The 27633-nt window shown below is 55.7% G+C and overlaps 1 protein-coding gene across 1 annotated transcript in view; it reads left to right on the forward strand.

Annotated features, from left to right (window-relative positions):
* The window catches only part of HS6ST1 (heparan sulfate 6-O-sulfotransferase 1), a 42333-nt gene extending 21138 nt beyond the window's left edge, over window positions 1-21195 (forward strand). The window contains exon 2 of the mRNA XM_003133399.6: window positions 17765-21195. Within this exon, the coding sequence (XP_003133447.4) occupies window positions 17765-18473 (709 nt within the window). The 3' untranslated portion in view covers window positions 18474-21195. The remainder of the gene's footprint in view (window positions 1-17764) is intronic.

The raw sequence follows: 27633 nt of genomic DNA on the forward strand, positions 1-27633 counted from the left end.
CCTAAGCACCAGCCCCATGCCCTGCAGGACAGCCGGGCTTCTGCTCAGTGCCCACAGCCCAGAGAGCTCTGGCCATGTGCTGCCGCTGCCCGTTCACATAGGCATCATACCTGGGGTTCCCAGTTAGACTGTCAGCCCTCCCATGGGGAGCTAGACCCCCAGGCCTGAGGGCCCTGCTGACGGACACTTCTGACTGCTGCTCCTGGGAAGCAGCACGTGAGGTCCTGGGCACTGAACATACTTTCCCCTTTCATACAAGGCTTAAGCCCTGGGTGTTTCTGTGTCCAGACTGCTATGAGTCTGGGCCCGCTGCCTCCTTGTCTTCATGTGGTATGGGTGTCCCTGCCTCGAATGCTGGGCCTGGGTGTGGTGCTGGGTGGGCTGGGAGCCTGTCCAAGCCAGTATCCTGCCAGAGACAGGATGGGCATTGTAGCTGAGGATGGCCCTTCTCAGGTCTCACCCTTTTCACCCAAGCTGGTCCCTGTGATGGTGGGAGGGCCTGGGCTGAGCAAGCCCCTGGCCCACTGGCCACCTGCCCAACTCTCCCCGTCCAGACTTTAACACTCACTGCTTCCTAGTACAGCTGCTCCCAGCTGGCCCCCTTCACCCCCAAGCAGGCCTGGGCTCCTCTGCCAGGCGTGCAGGGCCTTCCAAGAAAGACCCTCTCCCAAGGCCACCCTGGGCTCAGGCTTGACGGGTTTGCCTGGGTCGGCCCAGGGAGAGCATATGTTCAGATGATCCTGAGCTGTGGGGGTGCTGGATGGAAGAAAGGAAGGGCCTAGAATCATGTACCAGGAGGTCTGTGTGCTTGGGCAGGGCCCCGGGGGCCCCAGGCAGAGCTGTTAGAATGCATCCTTGCAGGAATTGTTTTTCTACAGGCTGTCCATCCTCCTCAGATCCTGTTGCTGCCTCTGCTTCCTAAGCACCCACACCTCCCACAGATGGAGAAGGGGCCAGCTGATGTAAGGCTGCAAGGGCTGGCGCCACAAAACAGGAAACAGACTTGGAGAGGCCTGGGCCCACCCTCGGCTGCATGTGCACACTCTCTCTCCACTTGCTACAGATGGGGCATCGGCCTCTGGAGACCTGATCATGCAGCCAGGGGTTCTTCCTCAGGGTCGGAGGCCAGCCCACTGAGCTCACTCGGAAGCGGGCACTCTGGCTGACGTACCTGCTGAGCTCACCTGGGGCCTGGGGCCCTCCCTGCCCAAGGCTCAAGCCTCAAGAGGCCCAGCACAGGGAGGATGCAGACCGATGAGGCCATTGCTTTCCTGGTTGCATGGCTGCCCCAAACCTCCAGGACCCTCTGCCCTCCAAAAGCAATCCGCACCCTTAGCCGTGGGATCCATCGGAGAGCAGCAGATGTGCTAAGCGGCCCCCTCCTGCAGCCAGGTTCTGCGGGTGAGGCCCCAGCCCCATGTCTGTACACAGGTGCTCACCAGAGACAGGTAGGCAGACGGCCTCCTTGCCATCTTATCATAAGAGCAAAGGGTCACAACCAGGAGAGGGGGTACCTTTGCCCCCATTCGTTGTCTCAGAGGAAAGTATGCGACTCTTCCCTACAAAGACCCTGTTGGTTCTAGGTTCTTTAGGATAGTTTAGCAGCTTAAGGGAATTCTATTCTAATCATGCATAATTACCTAATTTTAGCGTGTTCTTCTTGTACACCTGTTGACATCTGTAATCTGTTGATGTGATGAGTTGTAGAAATGGATTTTCTCTTATTAAGCCATCCTTGCCTACCTGGATTACCTAACTTGGTCATAGCATCATAGCTTTTGTATGCTCTACTGGATTTGATTTCATAAGATTTTGTCTTATTTTTGTCTGCGGTTTTGTACATCTATATTGAGAATGAAAAGAGCCATAATTTTCCGTTCTTCTCGTGTGTTTGTCTGATTTTGGTATCGGGGTTGTGTTGGCCTCAGAGGATGAGTTGGGCGTTGGGAGGGTGGTATGCATTTCTTTACTATTATCTAGAAGAGTTTTCATAAAGTTGGATAATCTGTTCTTTCAAAATTTGGTAGAAATTTTCTTTGTAGGAAATGTCCCTCCACTTTTTATTTTGAAAAATGTCAGACCTACACAGTAGTTGGAATAGCAGTAAAACCCTAGACCTTTCACCTAGACACACTGATTGTTAACATCTGTCATTTTGGCATACGTGCCCTTGCATGTACGTGTCTTGTTCTCTGTGTGTATATATGTACCTGTGTGCATGTGTACCTGTTTTTGTTTTGTTGCTTTTTGGTGGAACTATGTGAAATTAGGGTGCAGACATTCCCCAGTACTTGAAAACTTATAGAAAGGTTTTTAACTACTGCTTAGTTTTTTGTTTTTTGGGTTGTTTTTTTTTTTAAGTTTATGGGGCTCCTTGTGATTTTTTTTTTTTTTTCTTTCTTTTTAGGGTTGAACTTGTGGCATATGGAAGTTCCCAGGCTAGAGGTCAAATCGGAGCTGCAACTGCTGGCCTACACCACAACCACAGCAATGTGGGATCTGAGTCACATCTGCAACCCACATCACAGCTCATGGCAACGCCAGACCCTTAACCCGCTGATGAGGCTAGGGATCAAATCTGAATCCTTATGGATAAATTCGTTTCTGCTGGGCCACAATGGGAACTCCATGATTTTTCTGACTGACTGATGGCTTCTCTCCCTTCCGCCACCCTGCCCCCACCATGACCCTCATCTCCTTCCCACATGGCTGGTCTGGGGGTCCCTGGGACAGCCTCCCTCATGTGAGGACACAGATGCATTTCCTCAGGTTACCTGTCAGGGCCACACAGCTGCCACATGGCTGAGCTCATGGCAGGTAGGGAGACCCGTTCCTGGTGTGTCCTGCCCCAACTCCTCCAGGAGACCCTGCATCTGGGGTCAGTCAGAGGCAGACACACGTACCAGGTGTGGACCCCCTGATAACTAGGAGACTGGCCCAGGGTCTTCTGAACCTCAGTTGGCCTGTCTGCAGAGGGCATCTGCCCCAGAGGTTGTAGGAATAAACCAAGTGAGTGCCGGCTCCCGCCCCCACCCCAACCACAGAAGCACTCGATGGAGGGGCCCCTGAAGTGGTGGGGGTTGGGGGTGCTTGTTCTGGAAACATCCGTTTCTCCAGCCCCCAAGATCAAGGGTCACAGCTGAGATGACTGCCTTCCCAGTGCATCAGGCAGTTGTCCCTCTGGGAGAGCAGGGACCACTGAAGAAAAAGAGGGACACTGCAGTTAATTTGGACATCAGATGGCTTCTGTCTGGAGTGTGCTATTTAGGCTCTGAATTCCCCCCTCTAGAAAAAACAGTTTCTGTCCAGAGAGCACGTGAGGCCGTGCTTCACTGGCCCACTTCTTGCTCATGTGGGCAACTGTATGCGCAGAGCCGCCTCCTCTCTATTCTAAGGGTGGGGCCATGAGGAAGGGGACCAGGAGGATTCCCCTGAGATCCTGGGACAAGGGGTGCTGTGGGGAGTAGAGCCACCCACCAGCTGTGGGGTCAGCAGGTTGTGCCCTGAGGAAGGGCCCAGGGTCCCCAGACCAGCTCTGGCCTCTTGACTCCATACAGGCAGGTAGTTGGTCTCCTGGTTGTGGAGAAATTTGCACAGCCATTGGGGGGTCCAGGCCTCCCATGCCCCCAACTCTGTACCTGTAGTGAGAAGATCAGGTTGGCTTAGGTACATAAAAAAGCCCCTTAATCTTTTCATCTGTTTGTTTTATAATGCATGCTTGGTTATGTAAAATTGGAAAAATACCAAAAAAAATTGAAAGCAGAAGAAAAAGTTGCCCAGAGCACCAGGCCTGGGAACAGCACCCCCCCACACACACAAGCCCCCCCACCCCCACCCCCGTCCCCACATTTGGTATGTGTTGTGTCTCCTCCGTGCCTGGTTTATGCGTTTTCCAAACCTGGTGTCAGGTGTAACATCGAGCTTTGATGTGGAGATTTTGCTCATCGTGTGTGCTCCTGTGTCACTGCTGAGTCCCCAGAAGGGCCGTTGCCGTGGAGCCATCAGACATAGGTTTCAAGCCCCCCGAGCATGCTAGGCCCTGAACTGTTAGCGACCTGGCAGGGACAGCGTCTGCTGAGCTATGCCATGCCGCGTGGGCCTCCTGTGCTGGGTCTTGGCTGCGGTTGGATGTGTCCCTGGCGCCAAGACCCAGAGGCTGATGTTGGCTGGCAGATGGCGGGGGAGGGGCAGGCTGTGTGCTGCGTGCCCCAGCAGGCCTGACACTGTCCCCAGCTGTGTTTATGGGTCTCCCGTGCGTCATCTTCCTTGGGCCCTCCGTGGTACAGGCTATGGGGACATGGGGGACTAGCAAAGGCCTGGAAGCAGGAAGAGTGTACCAGTGAGGTCCTGGCCGACACTCAAGCTGATGACGAGGAGGTGAAAGCTCTGGAGGCAGGTCTCAGGCTGAGTCAGCGAGTGCACGGACCACCCAGGGGACCAGAGGGCTTGGTCACGCTCCCTTCACCCCGAGCTGGGAGCCTGTGTGTTCCGGCAGAGGTGGAGTCTCCTTGCTGATGTCAGAAGCCAGACAGCACCAGATCGGTGGGCGTGAAACGTCAGCAGCAGCCCTTTGAGGCCCCAGCAGCCAGGCAGGGTCACCTCCCAAGCAGCTGGCATGAGCCCAGTAGAGTGGAAGGGCGGAGGGGGGCTCCCCAGTGCCTCAGGAAGGCCCCAGCCAGAGCACCAGTGCCAAGTCAAGAGTCCAGGTCTGGGGCTGACCCTAGCCATGGTGGGGAAGGTCTGACCTTCACTCATCAGAGAGGGCACCTCGGGAGAGGCCTGTGCTTGAGTGGGTGCAGAGTAACCCCAAGCCTGGCCTCAGCTGGGAGGACATTGCTGCTTCAGCCTCCTTCGGCCCCAACCCTAGGTAGGGCTGCCAGAACCCCCAGTAGCCATGTCCTTTCTGGTCACCTGCCGGGAGGGGTGGTCAGGGGCCTGACATCCATCCTGGGTCCCCCTCTCCGCCCCCCACCACGTCAGTGCTATCAGAATGGCTCCCCAGTGGGAGGCTTGTGGTGGGCCTCTGTGACCTTGCCAGGCACTGTGGCATCTGTCCCTCCATGTATCTGGGAGGTGGCCTCACCTGCACCTCATCCCTGGTCAAGAGTGGGGACCAGCACACAGGCTGGAGCCAAGAGGGCAGATTTGTGCTGGGGACATGGCTGGAGGCCCAGCTCTGCCCTTCATGGCACCCAGCCCTGGCTTTGGGCCTTTCCTCCCATCTGTGCCCATTCAGAGCTGTGGCCTGCACAGTACCCCCAGTGCCTTTCAGCCTGGCAGTTAAGTCTCCCTCCCCATGGGTCTCCTGGAGGGCTTATGAGTGTCCAATGGGATTCTGAAGGTCAGGGGGCTGGGGAGGAAAAGCTCAGGCTTCCTGCAGACGTGAGGTCCCACTTCCTGGTCATTTGCCTCGAGGGGAAAGTGGGGGCTCTAGGCCCCTAGAAGGCACTCAACAGGCCCACCTGCCTTGGGGACCCCCTTGCCATCCCCTGGCCAACCGGCAGTGCCTCAGATTCTCTGTGCCGCAGAGCCAGGGGCTAAAGTAGCCAGCTCTGTTCTCCTGAAACTTTGCTAACCTTGTTTATCACCCGAGAAAAGATTTTCATCTGCACCACTCCCACCCCCACCCCCGTAACTCTGGATGTTGTTGTGGGCAGAGGAGGGTCTGCTGAGGTATTTCCTAAGCCTAAACCAGGAAGACTTGTGTTTTTCATACATATTTTTGCAACAGCTTGGAATTTTGAAACAAGGACAGACATTTCCTTCTTTCCCACTGTTTGATAACAATGTCTTTTCCTTGTTAAAACCACGACCTCCTTTCCACCTCTCACCCACCCTGGGAACTTAGAACTAGTCCGTGCCCGCCCCACCTACCTCCCACCCGACCTGGACCCCTCCTCTTTGTCCTCTGTCCTCGGGGGGTCATCAGGAATGCTGTCACCCCAGTCCCTGCCTGACCCTGCCCCCGCGTGGCACCTAACCTCTTGGCACTTGCTCATCTGCATGTCTCACGGTCACATGTCCAGCCCTTCAGATGCTACACGAGGGCAGGGCTGCCTCAGTCCAGTGATGGAGGAAAGGATGAGTCCAGCCAGAGGGGACCATGGATCCCAGACAGGGTGCTGGGCCTGGAGGTGGAAGGGTGCAGTCACCTGGTCTGGCTCAGCCCTGCTGCTCCTGCCTTGGCAGGGACACGCCAGCCCCTTGAGAGTCTGTATCTGCAGCCATGTCATCAGCCAGAAGGAGGCAGGGCCGGGGTGGGGCTGGGACCAGAGGAGAGACTGTCCAGAAGGCCTGCCCAGCGTCCCACAGCAAGGTGCCCAAGTCCAGGGTCGGGCAAAGTCCAGGACTTTGGCTCTTCCCCTCCCAGGATGGCTGTCAGGAAGACCGTCACACTGCTGGGTAAAGCGGTTCAGCTCAGGGTTGGTTTGTCCTCACTCCAGATCAGGATGCGTTTTTTTCTTTATGCAGACTGCTCTGATTCTAAATTAACTCAGTCTCCTTTAAATGAAATGGATTGTAAATTGTGTCCATAGTTGAGTTAAAATGCCACCACTCCTGACTCTTGTTTGGCAAGCAGTCAGCAGGTGGCCAGAACCTGCCTTGCCAGGTGACATGTTTATGTGCCTTCTAGGGACTGTGGCTCAGCAAGTGAACACTTCTCATCAGACATTATAGTATCTAGGAGCCTGAGCTCCAACCCCAGTGCTGCCACCAGCCAGCTATTGGGCTGGTTTTTGCTAATTAACTTCTCTGGACCTCAGTTTCCTCATCTGCAAAATGGGAGTACTTCCTTCCTGTAGAGAGTCTGGGAGTGTCCACGATGACCAGAGTAAAGCTTTAAAACCAAATTAATTAATTCAGTCATTACTGATCCCCTGATACACCTGGCCTCACCTCTGTTCATGCCTGGGTCCTTCATGCACAGGTCCTGGTAGATAAATTAAATTCAGAGACCAAGATATGGTGGCAATAGAGTAGGCAGGCCAGGCAGGAAGTGTAGGTGCAGGAAGTACCAGGAACCCAGGCTCTTTTTCTTGCCCTACCATGCCCAGAAAGCAAGGCTTCTCCCTCATGGTCCAGGATGACTGCTGACACTCTGCAGTCACACCCATGTTCCAGTCAGCAGGAGGAGAACAGAGGGAGGTGTCTCTAAGGACATCCTGATAGCCAGGTTAGTCACACAGCCACACCTGGCTATAAGACATTTCCAGGGCTTCTTCCTCCTTAGGGATTTTCATGCTGTTCCTAACCCTTTGGGAGCACTACCCCCTATACCTGAATTTTCTTCCCCCTGTCTGTAAGAACTCAGCTCACAGGTCAGCCAAGGAGGGCCTCCCCACTTTGCTGGAGGTGTGCAGGGCCAGCCGTGAGTTGTGAAGCCAGCTGGGCACCAGCCTATAGGAGGCTATGTGTCCCCTGCTGGAGGATGACAGGGTTCCTGTGCGCGAGTGGCCTCGGGCCGTCACCCTCCTCCCCATCCAGTTGGGATGATTGATAGGGCCTGTGCCCTCCCCAGGGCTTGCATTCTGGTTCTGCCAAGGACTGTGTCAGCTTTAAGCTCTGCCTGCCCTGGGTGTCCCACGGCGCAGGGGCTCTGGGAGAAGGGCAGGAACTGGCCTGCCTGTAGGCACATAGTACCTGGTTACTGACGTTCTGGGGCTGCTCTTAACCCAGGTATTCTGGGAAGCAGTGAGTACATCAACAAAAATATCGGCTGTGAGTTCACAGCTGCTCTGTGGACATGTTGCCCAGGGAGAATGCCTTAGGCCAGCATTTCCTCCCTGCATTTGGAGAGGGGCTGCCCAGCCTGCACTGCCAGCTCAGCACTTGGGTTTTCCCTGCAGGTACCCGGGATGGGCACCGTGCTCCTGTGCCAGGAGGGGAGTGCCGGCCAGAGCCAGTGAAGACAGTCTACTCCTTCAGGTGCTCCCCCAGAAAGTCCAGGTCTCTCAGAGCAGGGCCCACCTCTCCTCCCATCAGGCTCCTCTCACTTGGGGTGAGGAGAGGCAGGTGACACGTTGACAGAAGCCGGGCCCTGTCCTGAGGAGCCGTGCCTGCAGCCCCTTCCTGTGACAGGAAGGGAAGGAGGCGGCCAGCCCCACACGGCACTCAGCAGCTTCCCCCTCACCATGGGAATCTGAGCTCAGTCAGGCTTGTGTCTTTCCTGAGGCACCAAATTGCTCATCTGGATTCCGTGCTGTGTTGTTTATGCAGGCCTGACCCCCATGTGGCACTTCCCAGGGCCAGGGGAACCTCAGAGGCAGCAGTGCTGCCAGGCCATGGGCTTTGGGGGGCCCCCAGCCTGAGGTCAGCAACACGCAGTGCTGACAGGGACTCTGCTCAGTGAGCTAACAGCCAAGGGGGTTCCCACCATCACCCCCTGAAGTTGTCATTTTCTTACTGAGAGGGGTACCCAGACTCAGGTGAGGGAGCTGGCTCCCCCATTTGGGATGCCCATGGGCCCTGGGGTGGGACAGTCATCAGAGCAGCCTGCTCCCACACACATGAGCAAGCCGTGCAGTGGTGAGCTCTGTCCCAGGTCCCCCTTTGGAAGTTCCAGGGACCTCTCAGTGTATGGTTTTAAAAAACTTCCCATCTGGATCCTGGCTTCATGGTGTGGCCCTGTCCTCTTGAAGGGACTCCTGGGCCCTGGAAGACCACAGTACATAGTTGGGGTGGAGGGGGCTCCAGCACCCCTCACAGGGTTTCCCTTGCTGTACTGGGATCCCAAAGCTCGTTCTGAGGGGAAAAAAGTATCTGTGAAGCCAGTCCCCCCACATTAACTTTTTTTTAGCTGTATATCTGGAAGTAGTACAACAGCATTTCTTTCAGAAAGAAAAAAAAAAAAATGTCATTCTAATCCCAAATAACAGTGTCCTCACCCACAATTAGGGAGCTATAGCTCTGTTAGCACCGGTAGAAAAATGCACCTTTGTTTCAGGGTCTGGGTTCATTCCTGTGAGTTAGACCCTTGTTTGGAAAACCCCTGCCCTGGGAGCCTGCAGCTCGGGAGGGGAGGGGAGGGGGCAGCACCCTTTAGGATGTCAGCCAGCTTGAACACAGCTTGCAAAGCTGGCCTTTCTGATGGCCTCTTTGCACCATAGCACCTCACTCCAGACGACAGGGATGCTTCATAACCTTCATTACTTTGTCTCAGTTAACTTAGATAATGTGAGCTCACTGCATGCAATGCAGGAGTATATAAAAAAGAAAATATTGGGAGTTCCTGTTGTGGCTCAGCTGTAACAAACCCAGCTGGTATCCATGAGGATGTAGGTTCAGCCCCTGGCCCCGCTCAGTGGGCTAAGGATCCGGTGTGCTGTGGCTGTGTTGTAGGCTGGCAGCTGCAGCTCCAATTCAGCCCCTAGCCTGGGAACCTCTATGTGCTGCAAGTATGGCCCTAAAAAGAAAGGAAAAAAAGTTAACATCACTCCTTGTTCACTGAACTTTCAACTTTCCCTAAGTGCGAAATTTTTTGTGATAAAATGTTAGAGGAAATCCATTGTTTTGGCATCCTGAGAGCCACTTAACAATGCCTCCTCGTCCTGGGTGGGGATCATGGAAGGCAGGGGTCACCTTCTGTACCAGTAGCATTATGCGCGTCTGTGCCCTTGGCCATGTGCGACTGCTATCCAGTTCCTCCTCTGTATCCATGTGCCTGTGACAGCCAACGTACCACCAACATCCTGCAGCAGCCTGGCCATGTCACAGCCCTTTTCTTTAGGGCAGACTCCTTCCTGGAAATGGAATTGCTGATCAAGCCGCAGAATTGAGCACCCACCCTGACTCTGGGCTCCCAGAAGGAGGATCAGGAGTGGGGTTTGGCTCAAACTCACATTCTTAGGGCAGAGGAGAGGAAGCCCCTTTGGCCACCAGTGTGACCTTTGCTTCAGAGCACAGGTGCCAGCCGGCTCTGGCCTTGCATCAGCCACCTGCCTCCATGAGCCCAGTTTCCTCGTCACAGATGAAGCGTGAGTGGTACAGAGTGGACCTTCCAGTTCAGGCCATGGGCTCCGGCTTGCCTGGTGCCCACCACAGGGAGCAGGAAGGAGAGGGGCTTCTGAGGACAGAGTGAGAAGTACCTTTTCCCTGACCTTAGCGCTGCTGCAGGGCAGGCCCTCCAGCACCTTGCCACTCAGCCACCTTCCAGCTATCACCTTCCAAGGAAGGAACGCAGAGCTGCACCTTGCACAATTTTCTGTGTGTTTGTCATCAGTAGAGCAGGGCTCCCAGGCCACTGGTCCTGTAAGCGCTCAGACTCTTCATGTTAGAGCTGGCCTCTCTTGACAGCAGTGTTCACACCCAAGAACACATTCCTTGTCCACTAGGATCTTATGTGATTGTGGGGTGCACCGAACCAGGGCACGCAAAAATGTCACAACAGCCGACATCGCAGAAAGCATTAAACTGAGTGTAATTAAATGCGAGGAAGCATGATACAGGCGGTTTCTTGTGGGCTGTTGGGAGTGGTGGCGGCCCGTGCAGGCTAGAATCTTTTCACAGCCTGACGTTCCTTTGAAGCCCCATGTTCGATTGTTGAAATCCACGTGAATTTTTGCCCTCTGCCATTTCCCATCGAAGCTTGTTTTCCTGCAAAAAGAACAAGACCCTCCTCAAGTCACTAAAGGCTGTGTCCCACTGCCTCTGAGAAGCCTTCCTGACCTGCCTTGTGGGTGAGTGGTACCATCCATCACCTCCTGCCATCCTTGTTGGTCACATCCACCCAACCCAGAGCCCTCGGAAACTGGACCACTGAGGGCCCTACCGCCTCTGAGCCCGGGCTCCTCCTCTGTGAGGAGGGAGAAGCACCAGGGTCTTGGGCTGTGCCTGGCCTGCTGCGAGCCTGGGGGCATTGCCTGTTAGTGTCCTCTGCTGCATACTCATGGAGTGCCTTGAGGCTTCCAAGGGCCATGGCTGGCTCCCACCTCCTTCCTCACCCCCCCAGCCCCAGCTGCAGTCATCCCCACTGTGGATCCTCCCAGTTTCTGGGTGACAGCCCCCTGCCTGTGAGTTTGTGCCAGCTCTGGTGCTGGAGGCAGAGGGGCTATGTGCAAGGCCCTTTCCCTGTAGGCACGTCGCGGCCCAGGCGGGTCACACAGGCCCCACGTGCACCCTTGGCCGAGTCTGGGCACTGGGCATGATCCAGCTCACCACGGGACAGCAGAGGAACCGTCTCAGCTGTCTCTGTAGCCCTGGACAACATGGGCCATCTCAGCACTGAGCAGGACCCTGCAATGGCCCAAGTGTGCCTGCCAGCCTTCCAGCCCATTGGGTGAGGGCTGCAGGGGGAGGGCCTCAAGCCACATCCTGCCTCCATCACCACTGTGTGGGACACTGGCTGGCTGGTAGCGAGCAGCCAGTGGTGGAAGGCTTCAGAGGAAGAGGTGTGGGCAGGACCTCCTCATCATTCCTCTGGTCCCAGTGTGTGCCCCTTGCAGGTGACAATGCTGTGAGTCCTGCTCACTGCTCTCCAGAACGGTCTGGGCTGAGACATGCTCTGCAGTTTCCTCGGCCTGTCCTCGCATGTGGCTGGCAGGCATGCGCCACAGAGACCTGCCGCAGATGTCAGAGTGCAGTGGGTACACACACTTAGGCCAGAAGGTACCAAAAAGCTTCCCACCTTGAAAGAGCAGAGTTTGTCAGGCAAGTCACTACACAGGGTCCCTGGTCTCTTACGTTGGGATTGGCAGCAGGGAAGGGGAGCTCCAGGGTGGAGCACCCTGTTTGCAACCCCCAAGGTCCTCCTGGATGGGAAGCTGGCCACCAGCCAGAAGCTCTGGCTTGGAAGGAGCTGTGGTTCCTTCCCAGAGGCCAGAGCAGCAGGCTCATTATTGTGTGGTTAATTCACAAGCCACAGGGCAGCCCCAGCTGACCCAGACGACTGGCCACCCTTAGGGGATCCTCCCATCTCCCGTGGACCCTCTCCCATGGCAGGGTGGGTGGATGAGAGAAGGGTTGCAGACACCTGGAATTGGCTGGTACAGAGGTGTGAGGGGGTATTGGAGCAAAGTTCAGTTTGGGGAACCAAGCTCCAGGCTCGGCAGGAATGCTGGGGCCTCACAGACCACCCTAGGGAATCTTGGTTTTAAAACTGCTTTCTGGGAGTTCCCATTGTGGCTCAGTGGGTTAAGAATTCTAATATCCATGAGGTTGCGGGTTCTATCCCTGGCCTCTTTCAGTGGCTTAAGGATCCAGCATTGCTGTGAGCTGTAGTGTAGGTCACAGACGCAGCTTGGAACCTAGCATTGCTGTGGCTGTGGCTTGGGCCAGCAGCTGCAGCTCAGGTTCTCCCCCTGGCCTGGAAACTTCCATGTGCCACGGGTGCTGCCCTAAAAAGCAAAAAATGAGGGGGAGGGGGTTGCATAAAGGTACCTAAGAAATAAAGCATAAAGATAAACATTTGCACCCTCACTGCCTTAAGCATAAGGACATGATGAGTGCCATGGAAGCCACTGTGAACTGGTGCCATCCCCCTGCCCCCACCCCCACTCCCGCTCCTGAAGCTAACCAAATGTTCCTGTGTGTCACCTCATCCCCTTTTTCTTTGTAGTATTTGCAGTATATATGTAGGTGCCACTAAATAGTATTTTCTTTGGTTTTATTTTTGGAAACTTGATAAACCGTATATTGTACTCTATTAAATTTTCTTAGTTTGCTTTTTTTTTCCTGCAACACATTGTCAGATTTACTCGAGTTGCTGTGAGTAGCTGGAGTTTGTTCACTTTTGTTGCTGAGCGGCATTCTGTTGGAAGAATATACCCTGTATGTGTACGTTTGGGCTGTCACCAGCAGCGTGAGGCAGACAGTCTTGTCCACACCTGTCAGTGCACTCGGGCGAGGCTTCCCCAGGATGTATGCCGAGGAGAGGGCTTGAGGGCCAAGGAGTGAGTGGCAGCCTTCCCTCAAAGACGCTCCTTAACAACTGTCCCCCACTCACATCCCGGAAGAGTGGTCAGAAATTGGCATGGCCCCACTTCTGTGTTGCCATCCCAGTGGGTATCACAGTGTGTCTGTGTGTGTCGTTTCCTCAGTGACTAATGAGGGCAAGCGTCTCTCCATTGTTTTTTTTAGCCAGCTTCCTCATTGTTTGACTTTTAATGTTTTGAGATGTAAGAATTCACACCCATGCGTAAAGACAGCTCCAAGAGGCTTATGATAAAAACCAACAGATCTGCGTTTCCTTTCTGACCTCCCCCAAAGAACCTCTTGCAGCTCTTCTCAATAGTCCTCATGTATCTGCCTCCATGTTTCTAAGTAATGTCGCGTGCTGGGTCTTGATTGGTTGGTTTAAGCATTACCTGCGTACCTTCAGTCTTGGTAGATGAAGTGTTCTTATGCCTGCATCCTTCACCACACACCACCCCCATCCTCCAAATAGAGTCAAAGATCAAGTTTTTACTAACACTAACCACCATTTACATCACAATGTCTCTGAAACCAGTGTTTTCTGAGCTTGGCAGTATACTTCATTTTTTATGTAACTTCTTATTTTTCCTGGAATTAACGACTGCCCCACTTTTTACTTGCTTTGTTTTGGGGCTTGATGAGGTAAGTTGGAATGCTGGGCACACAGTGTTAGGCTGTTGGAGTTTCAGCAAGGGGTCTCTCTGGTGGCAGCGGTAGGGTCCAGGGCAGCAAGCTTGGGGATGGGGAGATGAAAGGGAGGGGGCGAGCACAGACTGTGCCAGGTCTGAGGGGCACCCGGCTGGGCAGACCAGAGGAGGAGCGGTCTGGGGGCCATACACATTCGGGGTTCACGGAGCCAATCATGCTGGGCCACCATGGCGTCTGGCCGCATCTTCTGACGCTGAGCTGGGCGCACTGCCGCGTCTGCTGCCCTTAGTGCAGTGCTCAGGAGAGTAAGCCTTTTTACAGAAATCCAGCTTTTGGTCCTTCAATATCTGATCTCCTTTTGGACTTCTGTGGGGCAGCAGGTTAAGGAACCAGTATCTTCGTAAAGCGGATTCACAGAAAGTAAACCGCACAGGCCTTATGTGTCTGAAGGTGTCCCTCCTCGCCCCTCACACTTGGTCCTGGCTTGGCTGAGTGAGCCACCCAGCTGGTCGTCTTCCCTCAGCGTTTTGAAGCCTTTGCTCTGTTGATTCTTAGGGTATGTTGTTTCATAGAGAAGCCGAGGCTCATTGTGACACCCAGTCCTCTTTATGTGTTCTGTCCACGTGCTCAGGGGGTCACCGCTGAAGTCCTGGGCCTGGTCTCCAGAGTCATTCACTGAGCAGTGGGTGAGCCATTTCACTAAACCAATTATGTGCTCTCTTTCTCATGGCTTTCTTCCACCATATCCTCCCCCTAGTCCTCTCTCCCCTCCTTCTGGAACCCTTGGACAGCTTGGACAGAGGGCTCCCACTGGGGGTGACAGGCAGAAAGCCTCCTGTTTAGGGGGGGACCCAGATGTGAGTGCAGGAAGAACTTCACTCTGGGCAGAGACCTCAAAGTTTCCTCTGGGGCAAGGCTAGGGCCCCTGCAAGCCTTAGACTGTCCAGGCTCCCCTGCCCAGTGTCTCATGTCTCTGAGTTTCCAGAGAACACACGTCCAATCTCATCCTGGGCAGGGGGTGCCTGGATGTGGGGGGTCGGCCATCTGAGTCTCTTCTGCCCCACACCACACCTCCTCTCTGCTCACTTTTAATCAGTGCCCTTGCTCTCCCTTTCAATAGACGGTAAACTGGAACCTGAAGCTGACATGTCTGCTGATGTGTGTGATGGGCAGAGCGAGGGAGACTGGAGTGGGGCTCTGGGCAGAGGATGGCCAGGGCTCGGGCCTGTGGACAAGGAAGGGGAGGTAGGGGGCATGCACTCCCAAGGAAGCCAACAAAGTACAGGACTGTGCCCATGGGCAGTGCCGCACCATCCAGGCAGGAGCAGGGCAAGGGCTGGGCAGTGACCAGAAGCTGCTGGCCCACACACAGGTTCCAGTCTGCCTGCACCCTTTGTCTCCACCACAGGTCATGTCGGGGGGTGGGGGGACAGAATTGGAGGCCCAGGGCCTGGCAAGATGCCCAGCATGCCCCATCCTGACACCCCACCCCGCCAGTCACTGCAGCCATGGACGAGCCCCTTCTTCTGTCCGGCCTGGCCAGCACCCATGTGGTGCTCAGGGAGCCGCGGGGGGCAATGTAAGTGGGAGGGTTAGCAGCCCTGTCCCCCATCAAGGATGAGATCCATAAGGGTCTGGGGACAGCTGGGCTCCTCCAGGCCTGCCCCTCATGTTCTGTTAACCCTAACCCTAACCCAACACAGAACCTCGGACTGAAGTGACTGCAAAGGCGTGCAGGGCAAAGATGCTGGGTGGGGAGCTAGGGCCCTGCCAGATGCACCATGTCCTTATCCTCAGAGGTCACCTTGCAACCACATTGAACCCTGAGTGGCCTAGGCCACGTAAACAAATCTATGTCCATTGACATGTCATACTCTGATTTTCTGTGATCTGGAGAGGCCACCACACCAGCCCTTGTACACACAGGGTTGGGGGAGAGCGGAGGGCAGGATGGGGGACCCAGCTGGGTGCAGTGGTGGACACAGTGTGTGCCAGCAAGCTTCATGAAACACTGCATTTCCCCACACGTTTCTGGGTGTGTCACTGTGTCTGCCTGTCTGTTGTGGCTTCTGCAGAAGCAGTTGTCATGGTCAGGATATTTTAAATGTCTTACACTCAATCTCTAGAAAGCTGGCCCTGGGATGAACTGCCCTCCTCATTCTGGCCACATTTAAGGGCCTTCTCACCAGCCCAGGTTCACCTAACCAGGTTCTGCCACCCTCCCACCCCAGCACCAAAGCCCGTGGGGGCTGAAGGTATGAGTGGCCCACTCCAAGGCACCTTTTGTCTGGGACCAAGTGGCCTCTCCCTTGTCCCCAGGGAGGTGGCGTGGCCTTCCTTCTCCCACACACACAAACCAGGTCTTCCCCCCCACCCCCTGCCTCCTCCCTCCCCCAGGATGAACTAAGAGGTCAGTGTAAAATTACTGTGGTGGCAGAGGCCCAAGAGCAAGGCATGGGCTGCAGCCCAAGGTTTCTTTGCCTGGGAGGTGGCCTGGCCGAGGTCTAGAGTGTGAGTCAGAGTCAGCCAATGAAGTAGAGAGAGAGGGGGGCACAGCTCATGCAAAGGCCCTGGAGTGTTTCCTGCAGGAGCCAGCGTGAGAGTTGGCAGGGGTTGGGAGTGGGGTCCATGATCCCAGGGGAGCTGGGAGAGCATGGGTGAGCCTTTGTTCTTCTCCCAAAAGCCACCAAAGAGTGTTCCACAGAAGCTGGGGGAGAGGGTTGGATTCTGGCTGCCGCCCCCTCACCACCACTACTGGAGGGGCTGGAATGGGAGCTGCCTGCAGAGGCCAGGAGCAAGCTGTCAGTGCCTGGGCTGTGGCTGGGCACATGGGAAGAATGTTTGTAGAGCTGATTGGGGTGTTGGGGGCTGAGGCAGAGTGCACGAACAGGAGCACCCAGGCTCCGGGGCTAGCCCAGAGTCAAAACACCGGCCCTATTCTCCACTCCCTGCCAACTCCCTCCCCCAGCCCCTGGAGTTCCCTCTGCCCTGGCCCTCTCCCCACTGCCTACCACCCCTGCAGTTTTCTGGATGTGTCCCCTTAGGCCGGGGTGACTCCCAGTAGTACCCCACCCCCTTTGCCCTTGCTGCTTACCATGCCTGCACCCCAGGGTCCCCTTGTCCCCCATTGGTATAGTTAGATCAGGGCCTGCCAGGTGCCTTGTGCCCCCATGGCTTTCTGTGGGGCAGTGTGGGTACAGCTTCTATGGGGCAAGTGGGGGTGGGGGGGAGTGGATCCCCCAAGAGTGGTGTGTGGAGCCCGGTAGACTCCTGCTGCCCTCTTTCAAGGTGTCCTGCCCTGGTCCCTGCTTCTCCTTGACCTGGGACCTGCCCCACTGCACACAGCCCTGGAGGAGGAGCCTCCAAGAAGGTCTAGAGACCCCCCTGAGGCTCCCCTCACCTGCCAGGCCTGTCCCCCAAAGGGAGGGGGGGAGAAGGAGCAAGAGCCTTCCTTGAGCCATCTCTTCTAAGTCACTGACAGGTGCCCCCTGCAGCGTGGGGAGGTGGCATCTAGAGGGATGCCATCTTGACAGATGACTTCGTGGTGGTTGGGACAGTTCCTGGGAGACAATATAAATTATGAGTTACGGTTCATCTGGAGGGTCCTGGGCCAGGTGGTCTCTTGGTGCCGCTCCCCCAGTGGACCTCTGCAGGAGCCCAGGATGGATTGGACCCAGTGGGAGGCCTGGGACTGTAAATGACGTCTGTTGAGTGGCCCCTTGGGTGGCACCAAGCCTGCCACTGTGAACAGCTCTTTAAACTGCTCAGTCCCCGTGGTGTGGGCTCTGGAGCCACACTTCTCCACCCCGCTGCAGGGCAAAGTCAGGTTGTCCCTCCCAAGGAGCAAGCTGGCAGGAGGGCAGACCTGGGCCATGAGAGAAGACCCCAGAGGAGACCCTGGGCCAGGGTTTGGGAGGGCCTCAAGGCTGGGCTGTGCAGGACACTGTGATAGTAACACTCAGCATCCACAGTGGTGGCCTGTGACCTTTGCAGGTTACATCACATCTCAGACCTTCAGCAGTGGCCATTCAGAGAACTGAGATGTGATGTCTGGCATCAGGTGAAGTCACTTGCCTGGCTCCCATGGTGTGGATACCAAGCAGTCAGCCCCACCTTCACCCCAACACAGTCCCTGATGTCCTGCCCCCACATGTCCCGCCCCCGCCTGGTGCCCTGGCCTCACCTCTGCCTTCCCCTCTCGTTGCAGGAAGTTCTACTACATCACCCTGCTGCGAGACCCCGTGTCCCGCTACCTGAGTGAGTGGCGGCATGTACAGCGGGGGGCCACATGGAAGACGTCGCTGCACATGTGTGACGGGCGCACGCCCACCCCTGAGGAGCTGCCACCCTGCTACGAGGGCACGGACTGGTCGGGCTGCACACTGCAGGAGTTCATGGACTGCCCCTACAACCTGGCCAATAACCGCCAGGTGCGAATGCTGGCCGACCTGAGCCTGGTGGGCTGCTACAACCTGTCCTTCATCCCCGAGGGCAAGCGGTCCCAACTGCTGCTGGAAAGCGCCAAGAAGAACCTGCGGGGCATGGCCTTCTTCGGCCTGACCGAGTTCCAGCGCAAGACGCAGTACCTGTTCGAGCGGACGTTCAACCTCAAGTTCATCCGGCCTTTCATGCAGTACAACAGCACGCGAGCGGGTGGCGTGGAGGTGGGTGAGGACACCATCCGGCGCATTGAGGAGCTCAACGACCTGGACATGCAGCTGTACGACTACGCCAGGGACCTCTTCCAGCAGCGCTATCAGTACAAGCGGCAGCTGGAGCGCCGGCAGCAGCGCCTCCGGAGCCGCGAGGAGCGCCTGCTGCACCGGGCCAAGGAGGCGCCACCTCGGGGGGACACCGAGGAGCCGGGCCGAGTGCCCACTGAGGACTACATGAGCCACATCATCGAGAAGTGGTAGTGGTGGCCGGCGGGGGGAGGTGGGACCACACAGACCAACACATGGTCCCAGGACTCTGGGAAGAGCCCCCATCCGCTCGCCAGAAGGCAGATGCGCCCTGAGCCTTCAAGGGGACAGGAAGGGGTGGGCTGGGTGGGCTGAGCGGGTTGGCTCTTGCTGCCCTCCCAGGCTGGGGTCTGAGAAATCAACCTGGGGACCTACTGGGTTAGAGGAAAGCATGCATAAAGGACGCCGCACCAGGCCTGCAGGGCTGGGAGCAGGTGTGGCCTTGTTCTCCAAAGCCCCCACCTCATGGTCACAACAATCGCAGGTTTGAAGACTAGAAAGAGCCAGGGCAGTAGAGGGTGGACCTGCCAGGCCAGAAGCATGGTCACACCAGGCGCACACCCCCTCCCCCCGGGCTTGGGCCACCCGGTCGCCCCTCAGCCTCCAGGGACCCCCTTACCCCAGGACCTGCATGACATCCCCTCCCTGGGGACATGGGCAGCCCTCTGAGGTAGCCTCAGGAATGGAGCCTGTTTGTCCATCCTCAAGGTCAAGGCCTACCCCTTCTGAAGCCAACAAGACTCTAGTTGGGAAGCCCATTCCCCTCTCTGACCCAAGGTCAAAACCCACAGGCTGGCTTCATGCTTTGGGTCAGGAGATCAGAGCACATCACCTGGGGTCCCCCACCCCATTTTCCACAGTCCTCAGACTGAGGGGACCCTTGGGGAGGTGGGCCGCACACCACTCTTCCCTTGCCCAGCAGAGTGTCTCCCAGGAGCGGGAAGGCCGTGGTTTAGGGGGCTGCCACCTGTGTCTGAGCAGCAACCCCCAGCTGGCCTTTAGGGGTGACCACCCAGCCAGACCAGCTCAGATGGGAAGGCCGTAGAAGCCGAGAGCTATCCCCTGTCCTGCTCTCCTTTCCCAACCTCTGGGCTTTATTAGTAGACTACCCCCGGCAAGCCCATCACTTGGACATTTTTTAGGGGCTCATGCCCCAGTGTCCCCAAGAATCCCATGTGTAAAGTGCAAGCAGGCTGCCATTGGCTAGAACACTGCAGAGCACAGCCACTGCCCATGAGCCATACTTTGGGGCCATTGTGGTTCAGGATGGCCAGGAAAAGGTACTCAGGCTTTCAGATCCTCATCTGGGGCTGGAAGAAACAGCTCTGGGTGGCTTCCTAGTACCCAGATACCCAGCCCCCCACCCTGGGCTCTCCCCACATTTTCCTGCACTCTTGCCTTGCCAGCTGGTCAGGCCTGTTCCCTGAGGCCCTGCAGATTGGAGAAGCCATGTTCAACTCACTGTAAACTCTCTCCCCACGCCCTTCTCTCCTGTGCTCCAGGGGTCCGGCCAGCATCTCCTCTGCTCATGTCCTCCCCCATCAGGCATGAGACCTGGGTTGTGGGGAGCTGAGTGTGAGGCCTGCATCTGAGGCGGACGTGTGCCCAGAGGCTGCAGTGAGAGCTGCTGGCCACCGGCAGACAGGTGGGCAGATCCTGCCGGGATCCCCTGCCCCATTTGCCCCTCTGCCACCCTAGCTGCCCTACTGTGGAGTGAAGGCATGGGAGCAGAGAACTTGCTGTGGCACCAGGAAAGTTAAGGTGTCCTGGAAAGTGGCCATCCAAGTGGCTGAGTCTTTATTCTGCTCATCTAGCATAATGGCCCCCCTTCCAGCTTCCTCCACTGGCCACTTTGCCTCGCAGCCCAGGGGCAGAGCCGTCAGCAGGCCGGGTGGGCACCATGTCAGTCCAACCCAGGAGCACCTCCCAGAGTGGACATTGTGCTGGGGAGGGGAGCATCCAGGTGATTCAGTGGTTCTTTTAAAGTGATGCAAAGGTCAGCATGGGGCCAGGGCGGGGGGGGGGTGCTGCTCTGATACCCACATGGTGTGCCCCAGGGAGGAGGGCGGGGCATGTTCCCGAGAGCACTGGGGTTTCACACAAGCGCCTGAGGTGCTGGGGGCTTGCCCTGGCTTCCCTCCACCCCCACTCCAGGAGGAAAGCTCAGCCCTGTTCTGCCTGGGCTCCTGGGCAGTGGTCTGGCTCAAGCAGCCCTCCTCCAGGTGGGCTCCTGAACAGGTGGACCTGAGTGGAGGATCTGTTTTGTACGTAATGGAATGTTTTCATTTACGGCCCGTTGTCCCAAGTCACATGGAAACACAGTCTCCTTGGTTTCTCTGCTGTACCTGGAAGGGGATCCCTGCACGCAGGGGGAGGTGCCAGTGACAGCGCCTGCTGGCAGTGCCCCTCGACGGCCTGGGTCTCCCATACAGCACTGCCCACCCAGGCTGCCTGCTTTGCGGTGGAGGCATCTTGTGCCCGCAGCATCTCCTCCAATGCCACGGGGCTGGGGCTCCAGGGGAGGGGTGGCCCCCACCCCCGGGCTCTTCCCAGGATGGAGAGACAGAAGAAGCAAACATGCAGTGAGCCAGCAGCTCCCCGCCACACAGGCCTGCAACATCCTCTCTTGGAGGAAGAGCCAGAGACGACAGAACTGTCCGAACAACGAGTCTGTGAACTTTTTTGGGAACTGGAAGTGTTTAACTTGAACCCAGGAGCGTTTAAAGCTTTATTTATTTATAGCTTCTTATTAAAAAAAAAAAAGTGTTGAGAAGAAACCTTTTGGTTACTCATACAAAAAAATGAGTCAATGATGGAAAAGCAAGTCATAATCATCTAATTGTTTTTGTCTAGGTCAAGATGAATGTTAGCAGATGAAATAAACCCTGAAAAGGAACGCTGGTGTGTGTGGTCTGTGGTCACATAGCAACCCGCCTGGTGAGGCGCCGTCCTGCTTTGGTTTCGAAAAGAGCATCTGTGAGCGCAGGAATCACACAGGAGCAGGCAGGCTTCCTTGGGGGTGGGCAGCCCAGTGAGAGAGGAGTTAACATGCTGTCACTAAGTCAGACCTTGCGAAAGTAAGAGATGCGACTGTCCTCACCTCAAAGGGTAACGTGTCAGTCGTTAATTAGAGGATTTGAAAGGATGAGCCCAGCTTAAAGAAGGCTAAGAGCAACGTGGGCCCCGTGTGCTTATTTTCTCAGTGAGCTTCTTCCCCCCCACTTTTTTGTTTTTTTGTTTTGGCCACACCCACAGCATGCAGGAGTTCCCAGGCCAGGAGTTGAACCTGAGCCACAGCAGTGACTACGACAAATTACCTTAACCTCTAGGCTGCCAGGGAACACCTAAACTTTTAATTACGAAAGATTGCTAGTGACAGGTTGAAAGAGTAGTTCATGGACACCATAAACCCTTTGCCAAGTTCACCTGGATTAGCGTCGGGTCCCTTTTTTTATCCTGCATTCCCACTCGCTTTCTGCTTCTGGACACACACATCGTGCATGTTCACACATGGACACACGCACCTTTTCCCAAAACATTGAAAATAAGTTGCAAGCCCCAGAATACTTACTAAATACTTCAGCAATACCTCCTAAAAATGACATTCTGCCATACACACACACACACACACACACACACACACACACGCAAACCACTATCCTATTCCTAAAATTTAACATATTAGCTGGTGTACAGTCCCCATCTCAATTTGGACATGCAGTTGTCCCCACAGTGTCTTCAGAATAATTTTGTGATACTTGCAGTGCTCAGCTGTCACCTCCCACTTTTTTTCTTCTTTTTTGCTCTTTAGGGCCACACGTATGGCACATAGAGCTTGAATCGGAGCTGTAGCCACCAGCCTATGCCACAGCCACACCAGATCTGAGTCGGATCTGCGACCTACACCACAGGTCATGGCAACTCCAGATCCTTAATTCACTGAGTGAGGCTAGGGATCGAACCCGTGTCTTCATGGATACTAATCGGGTTTGTTACCACTGAGCCACGACGGGAACTCCCTCTTCCACCTTCTTTAACCCCGCAGAGTCCCGCTTCACCCTCTTCTTCACCTCTCTTATCGTGGACACTGTAACATAGGCTGGTTGTCTCCACACAGGTCTGTTTTCTCATGATTCAGTTAAACGTTTTGGGCACCCATGCTGCAGGAAGGCGGTTCTCTGGCTGCTAGCAGCGATGAATTTTAGTCCTCTGTCCCATGGAATGGAGAGGGAGGCCCTGGCTTGCTCTCTAGGTCGTGATGTGATCACCACAGGGCTCACTGCTTTTTCTTCATGGAAATGGATCCGCTGTGCCAGCAGGTGGGGCTGGTAGTTGCTGCATGGGGTGAGGGCTGGGGGCCTCGGGTACTGGCCCCTGCACCTTCCCCGGCAGGTGCTGTCACGTGCAAGACTCTAGGAAGACGGTGTTCAGAGCCCCAGGCCAGTGGGGCCTCCTTTTCCTCCCCTCCCAGTCTGTATCTGGATACCTCATCCTTGGACCTGTGGTAGAAAGAAGAAGAAGGAGTTCCCATCGTGGCGTGGTGGTTAACGAATCCGACTAGGAACCATGAGGTTGCCGGTTCGATCCCTGGCCTCACTCAGTGGGTTAAGGATTCGGCCTTGCCGTGAGTGATGCTGTAGGTTGCAGATGAGGATCTGATCCAGTGTTGCTGTGGCTCTGGTAGGCCCTTGGCTATAGCTCCGCTTTGACCCCAGCCTGGGAACCTCCATATGCCACGGAAGTAGCCCTACAAAAGGCAAAAAGACAAAAAAAAAGAAGAAGAGGAAGGACAGGACAGGGTGGCCCAGGCTCCCTCCACACCCACCCCTGCCTGCAGAGAGGAGAAAGGGCGAGGCAGAAGCCCAAGACATGCGGTCACAGCAGGAACCAGAGGCCCAGGACGTGCGGTCACACCAGGGGGCAGAGGTGGCCGCTCCCAGGTCACCAGAGCTTTCTCTCCCCCGTGGAAGAGGCAGAGTGGGAGGCAGACACAGTTGTCCACTGAGGTCCAAGCACAGAGTGTGTTCTTCACCATCGGAGTCTTCGAGGGAGCGTCCTCTTTCACAGCGAAGCAGAGTCTCGCAAGGAGGGGCAGAGCCAGACCCCACCAGACCCTGAGAAGAAGCCCAGGGCGGAGGGAGGCCCCTCCTGGACATGCCTGTGGAGCTCAGTCTGCGCCTAGCTCCCGCAGCCGTGGCTCTGTTCAGCCCTGTGGGCCCATGTGAAAAGACAGGCCAAGTTAGTTCTGAAAACACCTTCCCGCAAAGATGGGAGTTTTCATCTTCCTTCTCCAAAGGTTGAAGGTCACTTCTAGATCCTCCTGCACTGGTGGTGGCCACCCCTGTGTCAGCCCAGCCTGTCAGCCCACCCACTTCTCTGTGGTCCCCCGGCCCTCTGTCTGACCTTGCTCCTCCATCTCCCTTGACCCCCATGGCCAGCTGCCCTCCAACCCAGCCCCCACTCCCACCCCTGCACCCCTTGCCGTTTCCCCTTCACTCCAGCTATGCACAGTTTGGCTGCCACTTCCTGGGGCAGGCCTGCTACCTCTGTGCTTTCCCTGGATCCTCAGCTCCATCCTCCAGGCACACGCTACACCTCACAGGGCTCCGCACACGCTCACTGGGTTTCTCCTGGGGAAGGCAGTCGTGACTCACCCGCCCAGGCAGGTACCCTTTGCAAGGGCACAGAAAGAACCATGCTCCCAGCCCAGAGCATGGGGGATCCCTAGGGACATTGCCAAACCTGAGAGGACAGGAGCCCAAAGTCCCCTTGCAGAGCACCCACCTCGTCTCGGGGACCTCCAAGACCCAGAGGCCGCAGCAGCAGAAGAGCCCTCCGGGAGTACAGCCTGTTGTCAGGTCAGGTGGATTCCCACTGGTGCCCTGCCCCTGCTCCCAGAGGAGAAGAAGGAGCAGGACCGGGGCCGGCCACACCAGCCACCCCGAACCACGCCATCATCTCCACTCCAGCCCTGACCACTCACCAGCTGCTGAGGAGGGGGCTGGCTGCAAGCACAGAGTCCTAACCCTCCCCACCATCGACTCAGTCTCAGCCACTGCACTGCCCACACAGAGCACAGCCACGTGGATGCAGCCTCTCCTGTGGAAACACCTGACAATTGTCCTCTTCCTTTCTTTCCCTCAAAGGACCCGCATGAATTTCCAGGAACATCACCCACCAGCCCCATCCACCCCCACCTGGCCAGTGCCATCTGGTTTCCTGCCCCCAGGAGTAGGGTGACCCACTACCGCCTTCTCTCTCCACCAAAGACAAGACCCTCCGGGTCCCACGCCTGCTGGGCCTACTACCTCCCTGCACCCGCAGCCCAGCACTCCCAGTCCTGGGACATCTGCACATGCTTCAGGGGGGCTCTGGGTTCCTGGAAGGCCCAGAGGGGGGGTCTGAATACAGAGCACTGCCCAGACTTGCCCCAAACATGCCCCTTTTAAAGAAATTGCTCATATTCTGACTAAATTTCCATTCCCTCTGAAGTATAATTGAATGTTTTTAATTTTCCCGTTCAAGCTGACAGTCCCTTCTGGATGGAACCAGTGTGTTAGGGGTCCCTGCTCCTCCTCTGCTTCCTCTCCACTCTGGGTGGCCATCTGGGCACAGGGGCCATTCCTATTCTCCAGTGATGGGTGACAGGGTGTTTACGCATGCCTCCCCCTCACCTTCTCCCTACCACCTTCTTGAGGAGGACATCAGGCCCATGGCCAGGACTGCCAACCTCACTGAGTCCACCGCAGGGCGTCCAGGGCAGAAGGAACTCAGGGTTGGCTTGGATAAGACACAGAGATCTCTCCTGGGGGCTGGCCCTCTCTCCAGCCCCTCCTCCTGCCACAGAACTGCCACCACTACCACCACCACCGCCCCCACAGTTCTGTGTGTGTCTTTTTACAGCCACTCCTGCAGCATATGGAAGTTCTCAGGCTAGGGGTAGAATCAGAGCCACAGCAGCATCAGATCCGAGCCACATTCTCAACCTACACCACAGCTTGCAGCAACAAGGGACCTTTAACCCACTGAGCAAGACCAGGGATCAAACCCACATCCTCATGGATACTAATCCAGTTCTTAACCCTCTGAGCCTCAGTAGGAACTACCTCTACCACCCAGCAGTTCTTAACCTCCCCTCAGACAGGTGTCCCCAGCCCACCAGCCATGGAGGCCAATTCTCTTCCTTAGCAACTCTGGCACTCCACATATCCATCCTGTGAACACACGGCCCGAAGTTCCAAACAGGCTGCATGTGGTCCCCTTTCCTACTACCGCCCTCTCAGCCCAGGTACACGGGCTCCAGTTCCCAGCCCTGGCAAAGGCACAGGCATGGAGCACTCAGACTCAGGGTGCCTCCCTTCATCTCTGCCTCAGAGGCCCCTCACCCTGGGGCCCCAGAAACCCCTCCCTCTGAAGGACTTGTCCTCTGCAACCCCATCCCCCTACCCTACTCTGTGACTCACTGGAACCCCGGGATTTTCTGTGAAAGGAAGCCCAGGGACTGTGGAAACACTTCTTTCTTGAACAAAAAGCCAAGTATTCAAGACACAGCCTCTCCAAGACTTGAGGGAGCCAGCCAGGAGCCTTGCATCTTGGGGCTCCGTGGGCTGCTTTGTTCTGTGCCGCGCCTGCCCTTCCCCTGAAGCTGCAAGGCCTGGATCCAGACAGTATTGTGTGCGAGGGGCTGAATACAGCAGCTCGGTGCTTTCACGGAGGCATCTTCAGGGGGGACCTCACACGGAGTACTCTAAGGGGCTCTGCCAGGGGGCTTCCAGAGCAGCAGAGGTGTGCTCGTATACTCACATATTGTCTTCTATGGACAGGAAAGATGTTTAAGGCACAGTGTGCCCCTGTGCTTCCAGAGCTCGTTAAGAGGTCCTGCACGAGATAGGGCCTGGACTCTGCCCATCTTCAGCTGCCATGCCACGTGGGAAGTGATTTGTCCATGTCAAAAGATTTAAAATTCAGGCATCACAGCGGAGCCTGCTGGTTTTCCCTTGATATTTTCCTTCCTTAGCAATAGAGCCTCCGCTATGCATGGGAGCACAGCCAGCCAAGATCAAAAAGACACTTCCCAGCGGCTCACAATGACACTTGGCTACACCATGAATTCTGGCTGTCAGTGTGCAAGAGGAGGTGATACGTGCAGCTTCAGAAAACAATCCTGGAGGAAACACTGGCCTTTCTTCCTCCCTTCATCCTACCAAATGAGGATGAGGATGTGATGGCTGGAGGTCAAGCAGCCATCTTAGCCCATGAGGTAGAAGCCTGTGCTGAGAATGGCAGAGCAACAAGATAGGTCCCTGATGATTATAGAACCACCCTACCAGCTCTGAGCTGTCCACTCCACCACCTTACTCTTACAGTAGAACAAATGTGCAGCTACTGTGATCTGTTGCTCCCTGCAGGTTCTGTTGCTCTCTACTAAACCTAGTATGAATGAAGATGAGCCACATGGCACAACCACCAAATGTGAATTCCTGCAAAGGGAACCTAGCTAGAGGCTACAGCCCAAAGGACAACATAGCCACTCCACCAGCTTCTGGGGCTGTGCCACTCCAAGACTGCCCACCTGCTGCTCCTGGCCATGCAGGTGGCTGTGTTACAGTGCACAAAGGGGGGCTTTATCCTGTGTACCCTTTTGTATTTTTGAATTTTGAAACATAGGAATGAATTACTTATTCAAACCAAAGTGGCTGAAAATGAAAAGCGAAATGGAAGAGAAATTCACAGTAGTGATTTTCTCAGAATTGGTGAGCAGGGGAGAAGGTGGGCTGGAGGAAAAAGGGAATTTCAACTTTAAAGCAAAGCACATCAAAGAATATCAACTGTCACTTCTGGGTGGTGAGTACATGGAGGTTTGTTTATTGTTTTGGTTTTTTTTTTTTTTTTTTTTTTTTTCTTTTTAGGGCAACACCTGCAGCATATGGAAATTCCCAGGCTAGGGGTTGAGTGGAAGCTACAGCTGCTGGCCTATACCACAGCCACAGCAACACAGGATCCGAACTGCATCTGCAACCTACGCCACAACCCATGGCAATGCTGGATCACTGACCCACTGAGTGTGGCCAGGAATCAAACCCGAATCCTCATGGATACTAGTCAGATTCGTTTCTGCTGAGCCACAATGGGAACTTAACTTGTAATGCTATTCTTGTAATTTTCTGTATGGTTTTAGGTCTCTCAAAATAAAATCATTATCGTGAAAAGCCTGCCCATAAGGCAGGCACAGAAACTCAGGCCATTCAGGCTTCAGGCTCCTGGTACAGGAAGGGGCCCAGGCAGACAGCCAGGCCCAGGAGACACATGGGGCTTGGGGATGAGGGGTTTAGAG

The sequence above is a fragment of the Sus scrofa genome, chromosome 15 (genome assembly GCF_000003025.6).
Source record: "Sus scrofa isolate TJ Tabasco breed Duroc chromosome 15, Sscrofa11.1, whole genome shotgun sequence".
Lineage (NCBI taxonomy): Eukaryota > Metazoa > Chordata > Mammalia > Artiodactyla > Suidae > Sus > Sus scrofa.